General features: G+C 41.7%; 1 protein-coding gene across 5 annotated transcripts in view; it reads right to left on the bottom strand.

Annotated features, from left to right (window-relative positions):
* Nucleotides 1–16,658, bottom strand: part of JARID2 (jumonji and AT-rich interaction domain containing 2) — a 225,347-nt gene that overhangs the window by 49,576 nt on the left and 159,113 nt on the right. For all 5 annotated transcript variants that reach the window (XM_065832129.2, XM_071804596.1, XM_065832130.2 and 2 more), the window contains exon 5: nucleotides 2,030–2,206. In XM_065832129.2, the coding sequence (XP_065688201.1) occupies nucleotides 2,030–2,183 (154 nt within the window). In that variant the 5' untranslated portion in view covers nucleotides 2,184–2,206. The remainder of the gene's footprint in view (nucleotides 1–2,029; nucleotides 2,207–16,658) is intronic.

The raw sequence follows: 16,658 nt of genomic DNA on the forward strand, positions 1-16,658 counted from the left end.
TCATTTGACACTGTCTAATGACATTAATCAAGCTCTGAACCTTTGTTGTTGTATGTCATAGCAAACGCTTAGCATTTGCACGTCCAAAGTGCTTGACTACACATTGTATATTAAAAACAAAAGACTTTAATTCATTAAAAATAGACTCTCACGCTAGATTAAGTTCATTTGCTGCACCCGTCCCTGGTTTGCCTTTGTGTGTGGTCTCATTTAAAACAGACACACATGAACCAGAATCTACTTTATTCAAAGGAAACAAAAATACTATTGGCTGTCAACCAAACTAACAGACACTGAAAAATGGGAATACCCCTGGGTAAGGAAATTTTAATTAAAAAAAGGAAAAAAAAAAGGAAGAAGAAGAAAAAAAAGAAATTACAATGATGAAGAGAAGCTGCCTTCTGTGGGAATTCCTGTTTCATCACCTTTGTCAAAACATCTCACATTGTCTCCTATGTATTTTATAAAGGTCTTCTGCAGATCTATTAAAGCAGCAGCTTCATTTATGCTCACTCTGATCTATATTGATAAAGATTATGAAGCCATTAGATGGCTCATTAAGTTTGACTTTACTTACCCTCAATTAAGATTTCAGGTGTCTCTGGTTTTGAGCTAATTTCAAAGTGGCTGCCATCTGGGACATCCTCAAGGAGCACAATCAGCTCCTTTTGTAATGATATATCACATTTAAAACTCTAAGGCAGTGGTTCTGTCACATGCAATCTCATTTTCCAGATATAGAGTTTTGTGCCTGTTATTTTTTGGGGGGGTTATTTAGCAATCAATCCAAAGTGCCAAGTTTTGATCCATGGCTTTTACAGCATTAAAGCTCCCGCTCACAGCAGACAGCTGAAATGCTATTAGGCATAACATCCCCTTGCACTTCTCCAGAAACGGCTTACAAAAAGAGAGCTTGGGTGTGCAATAAAAAGCAGATTCAGACACATTCATTAAAACTAATTTGGGTATATGTAACAATGGCATCCTTTACAGAAAGCTCCCTTTTGAAAACCAGGGATGAGGATCAGAACAGTGAAGCAACTGGGATCCACTAATCTCTTCTTCAGAACAGAGGGCAGCAGGAAAGAACAACATAAAAAAGCAGGCACAGGTCACAACCACCTCTCAAAAAGTGTGCTGTAGAGAGACCTTCCTCTCAATCCTCTTACTAAGAGGGGGAGAGATGAATGGGCAGTCACCAGAAAGAAAGGTTTTCATGGTAAACTAACACTGAGGAAGGGAACAGAGAGCACAGGCTCCATTTTGAAATTATGTCAGGCACAGAGGGCCCAGAGTTGTTATGATACAAGAGCTTTTGTTGGAGAGAGAACCACATCACACAGGACTTCAGCAGTGGAGCATTACAGCAGGCACACAAAGTTTTAAGCATGCCTTTTAGGTCTTCCATTTTACACCAGGTGATGTTGCAACATCCACAGACCCATTGGTCAAGATACAGCACAAGGACATCACGACAGACATACTGTGTCATGAACACAGCTTTTGTTGATTTGCAAAGAAATAAATGACTTGAAAAAGCTTCTTCCATAAAATCTTTCAAACGACAACATTAATGCAGTTTCTTAACCTATTGTGGTGTCAATATTTCATGTGAGAAATTAAATCTTGCCCCGTCACATGTTTTGATAACACTTATAATACTTATATTTAACTTTGATAAAGTAAATCTATTCTAGATTAAACATCAGTCTCATAAAGCTAGAGTGACTTTGTGTGTGTATATGTTACATATGTGTGTGTGTGTCTGTTCAACTCCAGTATTTGTGTGTCTGTGTGTATGTATACATGTATATACATATAATTGCAGCCCTGTAGTTCTAGTTCTGCCACAGACAGAGTTCAGGTTGCTAGGAGAAACAGGTCAAAGCAGAAGATGCCAACACCACATTTCACTCCACCTTCCTATTATGGTTTATATCCTTTTCACTCAGATGCAGAAGAATGGATATTGAGCTCATAAATTTATTCACTACACAGCGCAGGAAAACCAGCACCATTTAGGACCTACCTTGCCCATTTGGTACATGTTTATGCGTTTTTCCTTTCCTGGGGGTTGACTGGCATGATGATGAAGCATTGTTTGTGGCTGATTTTGTGTCCTCTGTCTCCTCCTCCTCCTCTTCTTCATCCTCCTCATCCTGAGAGCTTCCAAAATATACCATGTTGCTGGGCAGGGCTGGAGAACCTGATCATTATAAAGAAATGGCTCGTTAGCATTATTACATTCACTTACTGCACTAACCACATTGATCATAAGCTTCTTCAGTGTCATGCATGGCAAGGGAAGAGGGAGACACAGAGATGGAAGGTCACACTAGTGCATGACTAACTAGAGGTTTTTTATTTACTAGTTTTTACCAACAGGACACATATACGCTTGAAAAGCAGGGGTTTGCCCCCCCTACACATTCTATTCATACTTTAGACAAGCAAACAGTCTTGCTACAAGCCCTAATTAATAAATTTGTGTATTCAGAGGAGGACTAATGCACATGCTTAATTACAAATGTGTGCTTAAGTGCCTTACCACAGTCTTGAAGTACAAACTAGAAGCTTACAGCTTTTCCAAACAGAACAAAAAAGAGCGTTTACAAACCAATCTGCACCCTGGTAATATTTTTAGGTTATTATTACAACAAAATATTCATATTTAAACTTCACAATGTTTTGCAGACCTCTACAGCATTGTACACAATGCTTTGCAGTATTCTGGTTCAGTTTTAAACAAAGAGAAAAACTGAGACATTGAGATGTTTAAATTTGCCTAACAGGTCCCCAGCAATGGACAGAAAAGAGCAAAGGTCTCTCAATTCCCCGTGTGCTCCTCTTGAGAATGTTGCTTCTCATCTCTTGCTTGCTTCCCATGATGCTCCCCCTAACCTGCCTCGCTTGCACAAGGGGAAAATACAACATGCAGTTCAGTGAGAGAGAAGTGAGGATTCACAAGCCCAACAACAACACAGGGCTGTAATTTAAACGTAACTCTTGCACAAAATTTCTTTTATATGTGTCATACAACAGTATACAGGTTTCTCTGTATTGGACCAAGACACATGTCATGACTGTAGCCATCTAATAACTATTTTTAAATGTGCAAATACTGCTGACACGTAATCGACATGCTCCCTTATGCCTGGTGTTAGTTTCCACTTCAAAATGAGTCTTCTGTCTATCCTCTGGAAGGACAGGTGCCCCAGAAACCTTCTACTCATTCACAAAGAGATTTCTTGGGTGAAGAAAGCGAAAACATAGAAAATCAGTAGAAGTGGTGAATGGGGAGTCATCGGTTCAATTGTCTTCCTCTGGCTAAATAAGACAATGGACAGAGAGAGCTGGGCTACAGACCAACAACACAAGGTAGTGCCAGTTTGTCTGATGCTTCCTTAGGAAACATTTCTGGCTTCAATCTCTTCAGAACAGCAATTCTGCATTTTGTTTGGTTTTAGAGCTATTGGTGTTGCCACTGCCAACAACTAACTAAAGCTTATTATTGAGTTGCATATCCTCTTCTCCCACTAGGTTTGCACAAAATACTCTTAACTACAAAAATTACATTTTAACGAATGAATACCTAAATATGGCACAAAAAACGGGACAGACTATTTTAGCTATGAACCATCCTTTCCTAAGTGTACTGGTTTTGGTTGGGATAGAGTTAATTTTCTTCCTAGTAGTTTGTATGGTGCTATGTTTTAGATTTGTGACCAAAACAGTGTTGTTAACACAGGGATGTTTTAACAGGGCAGAGGCGTGTAGGCAGAAGAACTTGGGACGGGACACACCTAGGACAGCTGACCCAAATGGACCAAAGGGATTGCTGACATCTTTCAAGGCATGGGAGCTGTAGCGACTTATGGAAACAATAAACTTTGCATTTTTATGCAAACACAGAACTTTTTGGCACCCTCTAAGCAATCAGCCATAGCAGGTAAGAGGCACATTAATTCTTCTGCAGGGGGGGAAGTTTCTTTAACTCTCAACAGCAACTATCTAGAAGACCCCAAAACAGATAATCTAGGATGGTTCTGCTTGAAAAGTAAATTGTCTTTTTTCTCCCCCCTAGGTATCCAAGTCTGTGGTACGGGTTCAGAAATTATTAGCTCTGCAAGTCTGTGCTGTGCATCAGGTCTATCAAGACCTAAAGTCTGGCACCATCGGTGCATTAATGCATCAACAAATAATGGCACTAAAAGAATCTTACTGTTAGGAACCCTCAAAATTAGTTTCAAACACAGACTGAAATCTATTATAATCAGAGAAATAGTCAGAAATCTTATCCTTCTGAGACACTAAAATAGGAGACTAGATACTGTGTCTGTTCTCTAAGCCTCATCTTCTCCAGAGTGCCACATCCCCGAGCTTTTTTGTCAGCTGCTTTCAACAGCAACCAGCAAAAAAAATACCATCTGCAACACAAATGCTGCTACTACAATAGCTTTTTTTTCCTTTTTTTTTTTTTTCTAATTTTAAAGCACAGAATGAAATAGAGTACTGTGTGATTCTACTTGGAAAGGAGGAAGAATCTAACCCAAATGGTAGAGGAGATACAAACCTCACCTAACTCCTGGTATTCCATCACTGTAATCTCCATGCATAAATCTTTGGTCCGAATGACATTTTTTAATTCTTTCCAATTGAGTACTATGAACAACAATGGTTAAACTGCATTCCTGGGACAGCTGGGACTGTTTGGGAAGTACATTTCCAGAGAAATTAGACCAACAATGTCCAATAACACAGTAGAGTCCTGCTAGCCCTCACTTCACTGACCTAAGTGCTCTGCAATATGAGACTTCAGAGGAAAGCTGGTGTTCGGTCTGGGTCACCTCCTCCCCTCCTTCTCCCCCCAGCTTTTCCTACACATTTATTCAAGTTGACTTGCAAAACAGAAAGAAAAAGGCTGGACTCACACATTTTTGTTCTATTTAAGCATTGTTATGGATGGAAGACACTGAAATAAATTGAGTTTTCTTATTTTTTATATTAGAAATACTTATATCATTGTCTTTTATATAAGATCTCAGTTCTGGAATAGCCTCAAATACTGAGAATTTGTGCACACCTGTGGGTTGAGCTGGTTAAAAGCACTTTCACTTTCAGTCTATTTAGCTAAACATGTCCAAAAGGCTAAGAAAGCCCTAGTTTAAAATACTGAAACAGAACGCCAATTATGTTGATTAGGTAAAGCGTGAGCAGTAGACATGCACTGGTGGTTTATGCCAAGCAAAGAGCTAAGAGCAACCCCCAAAACTCCTCTTAGGGAAATAAAAACTCAGAATTCTCATGACTGAAGAACTAATGAAGCTCTTACGGGCAAAGCTGCACCATTAAGAGAGGAAGCTAGGTGATCACTCACCTTCTTTATTACAATAAAACATTCCTGTCTGAAATACCCCTCATTACCTCCAAGATCAGGACAGGATGGGTGCATGATGTCACAGCCCACCTCTGCAGGGGACTCTGTTACTTAAAGCTGCTAATTTAAGTAGTGTTATTGTAGCCACAAATGTTTAAGACCATTGAAGATGTGGAGAAGAATGCACGCTCAAGAGCTGGTATGTTTTTTTCCAGCTAAATCAGTTGGTCTAACAAAATATGTTACCCTTCCTCATAAATCTGGCCTGTCTTCATCTCAAGTTAAGAACACAGTGTTTCTCCTTACAGACAGACATCGTTGAGAGTTGTTGCTCTCAGGTTTTCTCATGTATAACAGATACTTATCATGAAAATGATGTATGACAACATGATAAAACCCCTCCAAAATGGCATGAGAATAAAGAAAACTGCAGGTTCACCAGACACATACATACACACACGTTTACGGAACATACAGTTGTAGGTGCTTGCTTGATTTTTTTAATTTACAACACACTACTTTGCACATTTTTGTCTCTAGCTGGACACACTCAGCAACAGAAACACACGAGGCAGCTCTGCCAGTTCATTCTTGCACACATTTTGTCAAGCAGACAGCAAAGGCAAGAAGAACAATCACCCCTCCTCTTCCACTTGCCCTCCCCACCAGGAGGATGGTGTGATTCTCAGAGCCTGGGCAATTTAAAGTGCGACATTAGAATTTAATTAAATAACCAACAGCAAAAGAGTTGCAATGCTCCAGATAGATGGTAATATCTGTGCCTGGGAGGTGATGCGTGCCAGGTCTTGGCACTCTAGGTATTTAATTCCCCAATTCCTCGTCTTCCATACCCAGGAAAACACCAGAAATATCTGTGAAGGAGTTACGAGAGCCTGTGGCTGTATTGAATTTTACAAGTCTCCTCCTGTGTTGGGAGCCCCCAAGTTGTACAGGCAGCTGCTACCACAGGCACTGCAGTGGACAAAGGGGGAGTGCGGGGAAGCAGCCCTCCACACTGAGGAACCCACCCAGCCACAAACGCAAAAACCCCGCTTGCTCAGTAGTCTAGAAAACAAACAAACAAACAAATTGACTTTCCACCTCTTAATTAGAAGACATTTCATATAAGGAAACATCTAGACTGTCTGTGGCTGCGTGGACATTTTTCTTGGCATCAAAAATGGTCTACAGAGTATCTACCCCCATCTGGTCTCTTGTTCTTACTGTTCTTACTCCTGTGCCACCACCTCAACTGTGGCAGTATATATATATGTATATATATTCTACTTTTTTTTGGTGGGGCCATGTGGTGAATCGGATCAGGGAACTGATTCAGATTAAAATCCCAGGGTAAGGAAATGAAAGTCCATTAATAAATGTTTTAACTGTAATGTAATGTTACAAGCTCTTAAGTAAAGATTTGGAAAATTTCTATGCACACTTTCTCTTATTGAAGGCATAGGTTAATATATCAATTCATGTTATTAAACGAAACATAAAGTGTAGTATGCTCCCAATCTCATGCAGGAGCTGTATGTTTTACATTCTGTCCTGATGATGTCTAGCCACACACTTCCTAACTGCATTTTTTTCACCCCCTCTAAAGACAGTTGATTTCTTTTGCATTGGTATTTGCATAAAAGCACGTGCCACCACCAAAGAACAGGACAAGGCAATCAAAACAATATGGGCAGGAAGGAGAAGCCACGGCAGGAGAAGTCGGCTGAAAGAAAGGGGATGCAGCAGCCGCAGAGCAGAAGAGATGTGGTGGGACTGGAGCAGATGGACACAGGCTGCATGAACAACAGGATCAGGAAAATGCTGAAAGAATTACTGGCATTAAATACAGTAAAGAGCAGCTTTAACAGGAGTATCTGTCTGATAGTGCTGTTGACCTGCAGCTCTGATCTGGACACGTGTCACTCACCTCTTCCCACTTAACAAGTTGCTGTTAATTCACAGTCAAAAGCAGAAAAGCCACAGCCAAGGCCAGGCCACAGCCTGGAAGGAACTTCCCAGCCCTCTCCCGAATCACTTAGGGAAGGCCAAATGGCCAAAGCTGGCCCTCATCACACAATTTTGGAAGTGTGCCAACTGGCTGTGACTGACTAAGGGGACTGTGACCCCCTCGAGAAAGCTCAGACAGCTAACAAAAGCCCAGGTACCCACTCCTCCCCAGCAGTGGAGCAGAATTACTGCTCCTTCGATAGGAAACCGCTGTGCGTGACAAATTTTGAGAGAATCATTAATGGTGATTTTTCTTTTTTAAATGCACTCATCATGGTTACAATGAGCTGTGAGTTATTATGAAAAGGGAGGTTATCCAGTTCTTTAAAAAATTAGGTTTGAAGTATGTTTGGCAACTGTTTCCACCAGTATCCACGCTGTCATTATTGAAATTCTCTCTTGAATATTTTTGTCTTCCCTCCTATTGTGAGAGCAACACAAAAGAAAACCTAACTATATAGGAAAAACAATTACCACAACTATACACAAAGTGCTGCCTAATGCATATGAAAGGATGACAAATGTATTTTATGTCCTCTATTATAAGAATTTGATGCTTATACAACAATAAGTACAAAGTAAATTATGTTTTTTTTAAGTCACGGTGCTGCTTTTAGCAGTTTTCTCGGCAAGACATTACCCTTCGCATGTGCAAAATTCCAGTGTGCTTCTAACAGTGGGTAGAATTGACGCTTAATGCAACCTGTACACATTGATGCATTGACCTCAGCAGCAAGTGCCTGATTAATAGAATAAACTGTACTCTTTTGCAGCCATTTTATTTGACTAATGAGGTTTTTAATTTTTTTTTATTTGACAAATGTGTAATTTTCCCTCCTAAATTATGGTATGTTTTGTTTCTCATTACATTAACTTTTGTCTTGGACTAGCTAAACATATTAAAAAAACTCTGAATTTGGATCCGAAAAGTGGAATCAGAAGTATGGAAAGTGCATGCACTTTGCCAAAAGCACTATTTCATTACTCTTCAGAATTAGCTGGCAGTGTTTCTGCAATATTTACTGAAGTACAAACCAAATGTTTTCATCTGGACAGAATTCAAACCCTGGTATGTTACAACCACAACAGAAATCATCTCAATCCAAGAGCCTTCTCTGTAATTTGGGCTGTGGTTTCTGCAAAATTGGAGGATTCTTCTCCATGAATTATTTACACCAACTCCCCCTCTAGCTCCACTCTTTTTTTCCTGCTAACAATTAAACATAACCCAGATGTGCTTTGGAAAAATCTTAGAACAATTTAAGACATCAGAATGATTTATGTATGGGGCAGGTCAAGGTATGCAGGACTTAAGCTTGCCCCAGTGAAAACGCAGCGTGCCAAGCTCTACAACGAGCCGCGTCCAGAGATTTGGCGTCTCTTCTGATACATGGCCCCATTTTGGGGCTGTATGCAGGTGGAAAAACCTTGCCTCTCAAATGCTCCCGATGTACTGGCATCTCAATGCTTAAAATTTAGGGCCCGCTTCTCATTTATTATGTGTCCTATTTCTTATGTTTTGGCAGGACAGCGCCAAGTCCCTGAAGTGCAAATAAATGTAATTTATGTCTGTGCTTTATGGACATTTAACGGAGCAAGGCTAAAAGAGAATGAACCACATAGGAAAAAGCTATTGTCTCTCACTTGTCTGACTCCACCTGCGGGAAAAGTCCCAGGGGGAGCTCCTTGGGTGCCTGAGCAAGAGGGAGGAAAAGGCCGTCCCAAGGCCCCAAGTACAGAAATAAAATAGAACTCAAACACACCAGCGTTCAAACTCCCTCTTCCTTTGCCGTTGTATGAATCATAAGCTGCTTAATATTATGGCTAACTTATTGGCTAGTGTAGTGACATAAACCCCACGTTCTTCTCTGTCCATTCTTCAAAGCAGTAGAGCTAAAACCAGAAAGCCAAAGGAAATTGATCCTTTTCTAGGGAAATGGAGTAAGGTTAGGGAAACGTGTGAATCTGCAGGAAAAAAAAAGAAAGGTTCACTTTCCAAAGTTAACAAAGCACTTGCCAGAGTACTGAATACTACTGAATATTAAAAAAAAAAAAAAAAAAAAGTGCTTCTCACATCTACAATTCATATCTGACAATCTCAGAGCAATTTACCTCCACTAACCCACCTAGATTTGGTAGTGAACCCGAAAACCAACCCTTTGCACATACACTCTGACCCCAACTTTATTTTCCCCCCATCATCAACAAGACAAGTCAGCAAGTCCCAAACCATCCCCAAACCATTCCCCAAAGGCTACAAAGGCCATGTTTATACCCAAGAGATCCCGAGCACCATCCCTAGCAAAAAATAAGCCTTTTGGGGAGCACTGAATCCATGGTAGGATCACAGGTTACAGAAGCAGGCTCACAGGTTTCTGTCTGGGAAGATGGCCATAAAATGCCTTTGCCAGAACACTTTACATTGCCCACCCGGGCACTGAAACCATGGGCAGCGGGCTTTTGAAGTGGTGCTGCTGCCATCACAGCACTCAGATTTTGTGCCAGTGGCTCATCCATAATCAAAAATCCAGACCTGCCAATACCTATATAGAGAGCTAAACATTTACCTTCATTCGGTAGAAAAACTAAGCAGCTCACCAAGGTACTCGGAGCAAGTCTGTGGCAAATACAAAGGCTGGACAAGATTAGTCTCCCGTTGCAACAATTTCATCCTGTGGCCTTTTCCACGGGTAGATATTGGAATCATTAACATCAGAAAGGGGCCCCAAAACAGGAAGAGCAGGGGAAAAAACCTTTGATTCAGCTGTAGTACTCCACACAGGCTACTCTATCTTGCACTCAGCAGCTCTGCGCACCTCCTAAATCTCCCTGTAGGCACACGCCGATGGGAAGGTACAAACTCTGCTGCATGTCTGGAAGGAGGGGTGGCCTTCCAGCAGCACTTCTGTTCCCTGGGAAGAAGCAACGGCCTGGTGTTGGTGGCCAGGTTCTCTCTGTGTACCTCATCCATGTGCTGTTCACTGTGAGTCTGCATAGTCACTCCTCCCTGCCCCCACTGATTAAATTAATCCTGTCCTAAATCACAGCAAGAGTTACTTAGCAGCCCAGAGCAGCGTATTCCACAGGTGGACTCAATGACTGCACATGAGGAATATCTCATGTTTTACATTTCAGTGTTACTCCTAACTTTAAAAAAGAACTTCAAAATTGTGAGATTAGTTGCTAAATGCAAACTTATTTTTATGGAATGGTTTGTGTGATTAAGATTCAACACCCCAAAATTTATTCTTGTGTTTTCAATCCATCCTGAAATTTCAGTCTCAAACACCATATGATTTAACAACAAAATTGATGGTCTTCTTCCAGTACCTTAAACAAATTATTTTATGTCAGCATGTTTTAATATTATTTTGGAATTGTAAAAACTACCCAGACTGCAAGCAGCTGACATTTTTGGACAGTGCCAGCATTTCACAGAGTCACAGAAGGATCAGGGTTAGAAAGGACCTCTGGAGATCATCTCATCCAACCCACCTGCTAAAGCAGGTTCACCCAGAGCAGATTGCACAGGAAGGCGTCCAGGCAGTTTTTTAATGTCTCCAGAGAAGGAGACTCCACAGCTTCTGTGGGCACGCTGTTCCAGTGCTCTGGCAACCTCAAAATAAAGAATTTTCTCCTCATATTCACATGGAACCTCCTGTGCTTCAGTCTCTGCCCACTGCCCCTCATCCTATTGTTGGGCACCACTGAAAGGAGTCTGGTCCCATCCTCTTGATACACACCCTTGAGATATTTATAAACATTGATAAGATCCCCCTCTGCCTTCTCTTCTCCACGCTGAACAGACCTAGTCTCTCCTCAAAGCATCTCAAGTTGCTGTACTATTTATTTAATGTGCTTACTCTGATCTGGTGAGTATGCCTCCACAGTGGTAACATGCTCCTTTGGAAGGCTGGTGCTTCAAGAATGTGACTGATGCAGTCACCAACTCTCCAGTTGAGACTGTACCTATTGATACCAAACAACCAGGGCAAGCGCACCTTTCACCTTGTTTAAAATTAGGCAAATTAACAGGTGGTTTTTAACATGCCCAAAATTAAGAACTCCCAAGGTTTGCTTCTGGAGGCTCTCCTGTTGTAATGGAAAACTTCTGCAGGTACCTACAGGCACAGGCAACTCCTATTAAGGCTTGAAAGAGAAGCCTGGGATCCAAGGCCGCCAAGTCTTCCATCCAAACAAGGTGCTTAAAAAATAAAAAGTCTGTTTAAAAGCAAACTGCGAGAGGACATGGGCACTGATACTTCAAAGTTACTGAAGTTTGGGCAAATGTGCTATAGTGAGATTTTCTATTTTGGTTTTGCTCAATTGTAATAAATAATCAGATCATTAAATCATTGCGGTACTCAAAGAAAGCGAACAGTCACACATTTTGCAGTACAGTTGTTAGTTAGAAGAGCCTGAAAACTCTATCTGTGAGATCTCAATTAAAACACCTTTATTTAGGAAACCGTGAAATTCTCTAGCAAGTAACTCCCAGAGGCCCAGCTTAATTAGAAAACTGATCATGGGAAAACTCCTTAAAATGTAGACACCTAATCACAGCCTTCCTGTTACCACCTTTTGCCAAAGATCTGTTTTGCAGAGGGAGTTGTTTCTCCTTCCTCCTTTAGCCCTATGTTATTCCACTCACAATATTTTTAACCTGTAAATAATTACAGAGAGTAAAGGTAACTCAAATGCACCAAAACAGAAGCTATTAAAAATTCTATCAGAGGCAGAAAATACAGTAAAAGTGAAAGGGGTTGTACAACCGCATGGAAATGACACACTCAGATCTACACATGCTGCTGAAAGATTCTAATTATGCCTCTGGCAAAGGACATATGGGCTCCTTCAAAGAGCACCAGAATGGGAGTAGGTAGCCTTTAAAGTAACAGAAAATACGTATTTTGCTTCTCCACCAGTGGCATCTCAAGAAGGTTCTGTTCTCTTAAAGATAAGAATGCTGCAGACAAACACTTCAGAGATATCAGTGCTATTCCCTTCCTTCTTGTGCTGGAAATTCTAGGTCAAAATTTAAAAAAAAAAAAAAAAAAAAGTGAAAAAAATATTGTAAAGTAATAGAAAGGCGGGTAAGCCTTGCCAAGTCTGGTCAGTTAGATGTACTCCAGGGTGCTCAGATATTCATCAACTGTTACAGCTTTTTCATTGTGCTCCACTTACCTTTTAAGAAGTAATTAGTACATTTTATTATCAAATCAAAGGTTCAAAAAACCAAACTAATTAAAAATATGTCCAAAGCCCCTAGTATTTTGGATAATGAAACCAAGCAGGTCGTCTTGGTTAAATTATCTCCCTTTGAAACTAAGGGATGCTAAAAAAAAAAAAAAAAAAAAAAAAAAGGTAAATATAAGTAATGTGAATCATTAGATTTTCTGAGACATAGCAGAAGGCCCAGTAAGTGGGACTTATTTTCCTACTTATGGGACCTTAAGCACATCAAGGGCCTTTCTTACACATTGCCACACTGTCACATGATGCTACTGCTCCATCACTCACAGAATTCACCTGCTGTTGCTTAAAATAAACTCACCAGGGTACTGAAGAGTGAACTTGTACTGGTGACGGCATTTCGGCATTTTTAAATTTCACTGTTTAAAAATAGAAAATGAAAGTACACACTGACATGGTGTGACAAATCTGCACTCTGCTTCTGACATTGCTGCTGGGTGTGGTGGGACAAGGACACAGAAATTACCACAGAGCTGTTTTCCCAACAGTCCTGGAGAAGACTCCCCTGCCAAAGAAAAGCTTTGATGATCAATGCAGGGACTGTATCATCAGAGTATATTAAAGGGCCAGGACCTAAGAGAGTCCCAACTTTAAAAAATAAATAAATAAAATAAAAATTAAAACATTACACAATCATGGGGATTTATTGTCCAGGGTCTTATCACTAAACAATTTTTAAAGTGCTGACCTTACACCCTATGAGCATACTCTTATTTCCATGTAATTGTACATTGCATTTCATCGTGAGCATTGCAACAGCCAGGGTTGGACAGATATATCTGGACAGAAGTCAGAACTACCACATGTCCCAATGCGCACACAATTTTGAATCCCTCCACACTTCAATAAATAATTGCACAGAGGTTCAAAACCAAAACAAACACCTTCCAAAAAAATTGCAAGACTTCCCTATGCAGGGTTTAAGTAAGCTGCTGGCTCTTCCCTCTCCAGGCTCACTAGGTATCACCAGAAGAGCTATACCAAACTAAGCCTGCCAGTACCACTTGAGGGTAGGAAGGCCATACAGAGGGATCTGGATCGGCTGGATCGTTGGGCTGAGGCCAACTGTATGAGGTTCAACAAGGCCAAGTGCCAGGTCCTGCACTTGGGTCACAACAACCCCAGGCAGCGCTACAGGCCTGGGGAAGAGTGGCTGGAAAGCTGCCTGGCAGAAAGGGATCTGGGGGTGTTGACTGACAGCAGCTGAATATGAGCCAGCAGTGTGCCCAGATGGCCAAAAAGGCCAACAGCATCCTGGCTTGTATCAGGAACAGTGTGACCAGCAGGACCTGAGAAGTGACCGTCCCCCTGTACTAAGCACTGGTGAAGCCGCACCTCAAATCCTGTGTTCAGTTTTGGGCTCCTCACTTCAGGAAAAACATTGAAGTGCTGCAGAGAGTTCAGAGAAGAGCAATGAAGCTGGTGAGGGGCCTGGAGCACAAGTCTGATGATGAGCAGCTGAGGGAACTGGGGCTGTTCAGCCTGGAGAAAAGGAGGCTGAGGGGAGACCTTATCACCCTCTACAACTACCTGAGAGGAGGCTGTAGCATGGAGGGTGTTGGTCTCTTCTCCCAAGTAGCAAGTGATAGGACAAGAAGAAATGGCCTCAGGTTGCACCAGGGAATGTTTGGACTGGATATCAGGAAATACTTCACCAAAAGGGTTGTCAGGCATTGGAACAGGCTGCCCAGGGAAGTGGTGGAGTCACCATCCTGAAGGTGTTCAAAAGACATGCAAGATGAGGTTCTTAGAGTTAGGCTATGGTTGGATTCTGCAATCTTAAAGGTCTTTTCCAAGCAAAACAGTTCTATGATTCAATGACCTTTCTGGAGCTAGATGTATCAGTGGGCTGCTACATGAACTCCCTGCAAGCATACTAAGAACCATCTTCTACCTCCTTTTATCCAACGGGCACATCAGAAGAGATTACTACCTGGAGCTAAACCACCCATGGAACTGAACGGGCACAATCACAGGCAGCCGGGGCCTCCTGAAGGATACAGCAGTTCAGACACTGAAGCCAGAACCATGCTAATAGTGACCTCAACAAGCCCACTCCCTCTCCCTCCTAGACACAGCCACCCTCCTGCTCCTCCACAGAAATGCACCCAGTGAGCAAATGTCCAAGGTTCCTCCCCCCCTGCCTTTTTTTTACTGGCTTTATATAGGGATGATGCAGTAATAAGCTTGTGGAGGTGCTGAAACAGAGAGTGGACAGCTTTCCCTTTCTGTTTTTCTTCAGCCTGTTTAAGCAGACCAAGAACATGCCACGTGTGACACTCAGTGCAGATTCTCCCTCGTGGTTTTTAATATAATTGTAATTGGGATCTTGCAGTTCGAACGCATGTGTTGTCTGAAATATATGAGTACTCCTGCACACTGAAGAAATTAGGAATGAATTGCAAGTTCTTAATTGACAGTACAAAACATCAATTATTCTACAGATGAATAACAAAGAAGAAAATTACAGGTGCAAGAGCTAAACAGCCACTGATTAAAATTTAAAAAAAAAAAACCTTCTGAATGAAGCACTGGCATAGGACAAAAGTACCCCTGATTCCTATTTGCATTGTTAAAGCAGAATGATAAAAGATATTAGGAAATAAAAATGAAGATAAATCACATCCCCACGCAGGTTGCCTTTTTTTAAGTGTAAGTGCCTTCAAAGCTATAAATAACACATGCTTAGTTAGCAAGCAGTGGAAACAAGTGTGTGAATGCAGCCATGTGTGCTCACACACATACACACACACCCCCCCACCATCTGAATTTTCCCACCAACAACTGTGGCGGTTGGCCCAGATCACAGCAGTGACATGCTGCCAACAGACTGATCAGCCTCGCAGCAGACTAAATTAGAAATACATTTCCACAGATTAAATTTCAGAGGACTGTGATGCCACTTTAAACTCCATTAGATTCTGCTCCTTGCAATCCTTTAAACAAACACAAAAGCTAGCAAACCACCCTCCTCCATCCCCCTCCACCCACCCACTTTTCCAACAGGACAGAGGCTCCATATTGGATCAGAGGCAAGAGAGAAATTAGCAACCAGTCTAAAGCTACCACCAGCCTAATATCTCACAGAAGAAAAAGAGACATCAAACCCCACTGCATTAAGGTGAGAAAGCCCCAGCAGGAAGCCATGGGTGGTGCTGACCAGTACTGTCAGCAGATGCAACAGAGATCTCAGAATTGGAAAGGGGAACTTAAGCACAAGCTTTGAAAGATTCAATCGACTAGGTAAGACTTATGCAGAAAGGCCCTATCTGTAACAAATGTACACTCTTTCAGCAGGTAATGGGACAAAACAACAGCAAGAGGCATCGTTCCGGAACATCAAGGATGGAGCAGTGACTAGCTAAAGGGACAGGAGGGACATCTGCCAAAAGAAAAAACAAATTGTTGAGAGCTAATATGGCAATTGGAGATCAAACTGAAAGATGTCATCTTCACTACATGACCTGGGACACAAGACCATGGAAAGTCCCAAGACAAATGACCGCTTGGGTAAGGTCTCCTTCTTTAGCTTAATCTGGACCATCAGCTGTATCTCAGGCTAAGTGCCCAGGTCTGACACGTAGGCTCACAGATACACACCATGCAGCTCCCACCAGGCTCAGGCACCTGTTACTGTGAGATAATTCAGGTATCTCACTGTACAGCTTCAGATGCCTCATCTGCACTTGGGATGCCGAGTGGAGCTCACCTGTTTCAGTTATCAACACGGGAACAATCCATCTCCTGGGGCAGCAAAGAACAACGACAACCCCTTCACCCATTGTCAGATGAAAAGCCTCGCTCAGATTGAACAATAAAGGACAGTGAGTAGGTAGAGAAGGGGAATTTCCAACCAGTTTTCTCCTCTTGCAGGAACAAGTACTCAGGCAAGTTAAGCACTTCTTCAGTTTATAGTCAGACAAAACAAAGGAGGATGGGGAGGACTTACAAGAGCTAGACAAAAACCCATTCAAGATAACAGAGTGCTAAGCATAAAAGAAACCTCCTTTTGCGCTATTAC

The sequence above is a fragment of the Patagioenas fasciata genome, chromosome 2, assembly GCF_037038585.1.
Source record: "Patagioenas fasciata isolate bPatFas1 chromosome 2, bPatFas1.hap1, whole genome shotgun sequence".
In the NCBI taxonomy this organism is placed as follows: Eukaryota; Metazoa; Chordata; class Aves; order Columbiformes; family Columbidae; genus Patagioenas; species Patagioenas fasciata.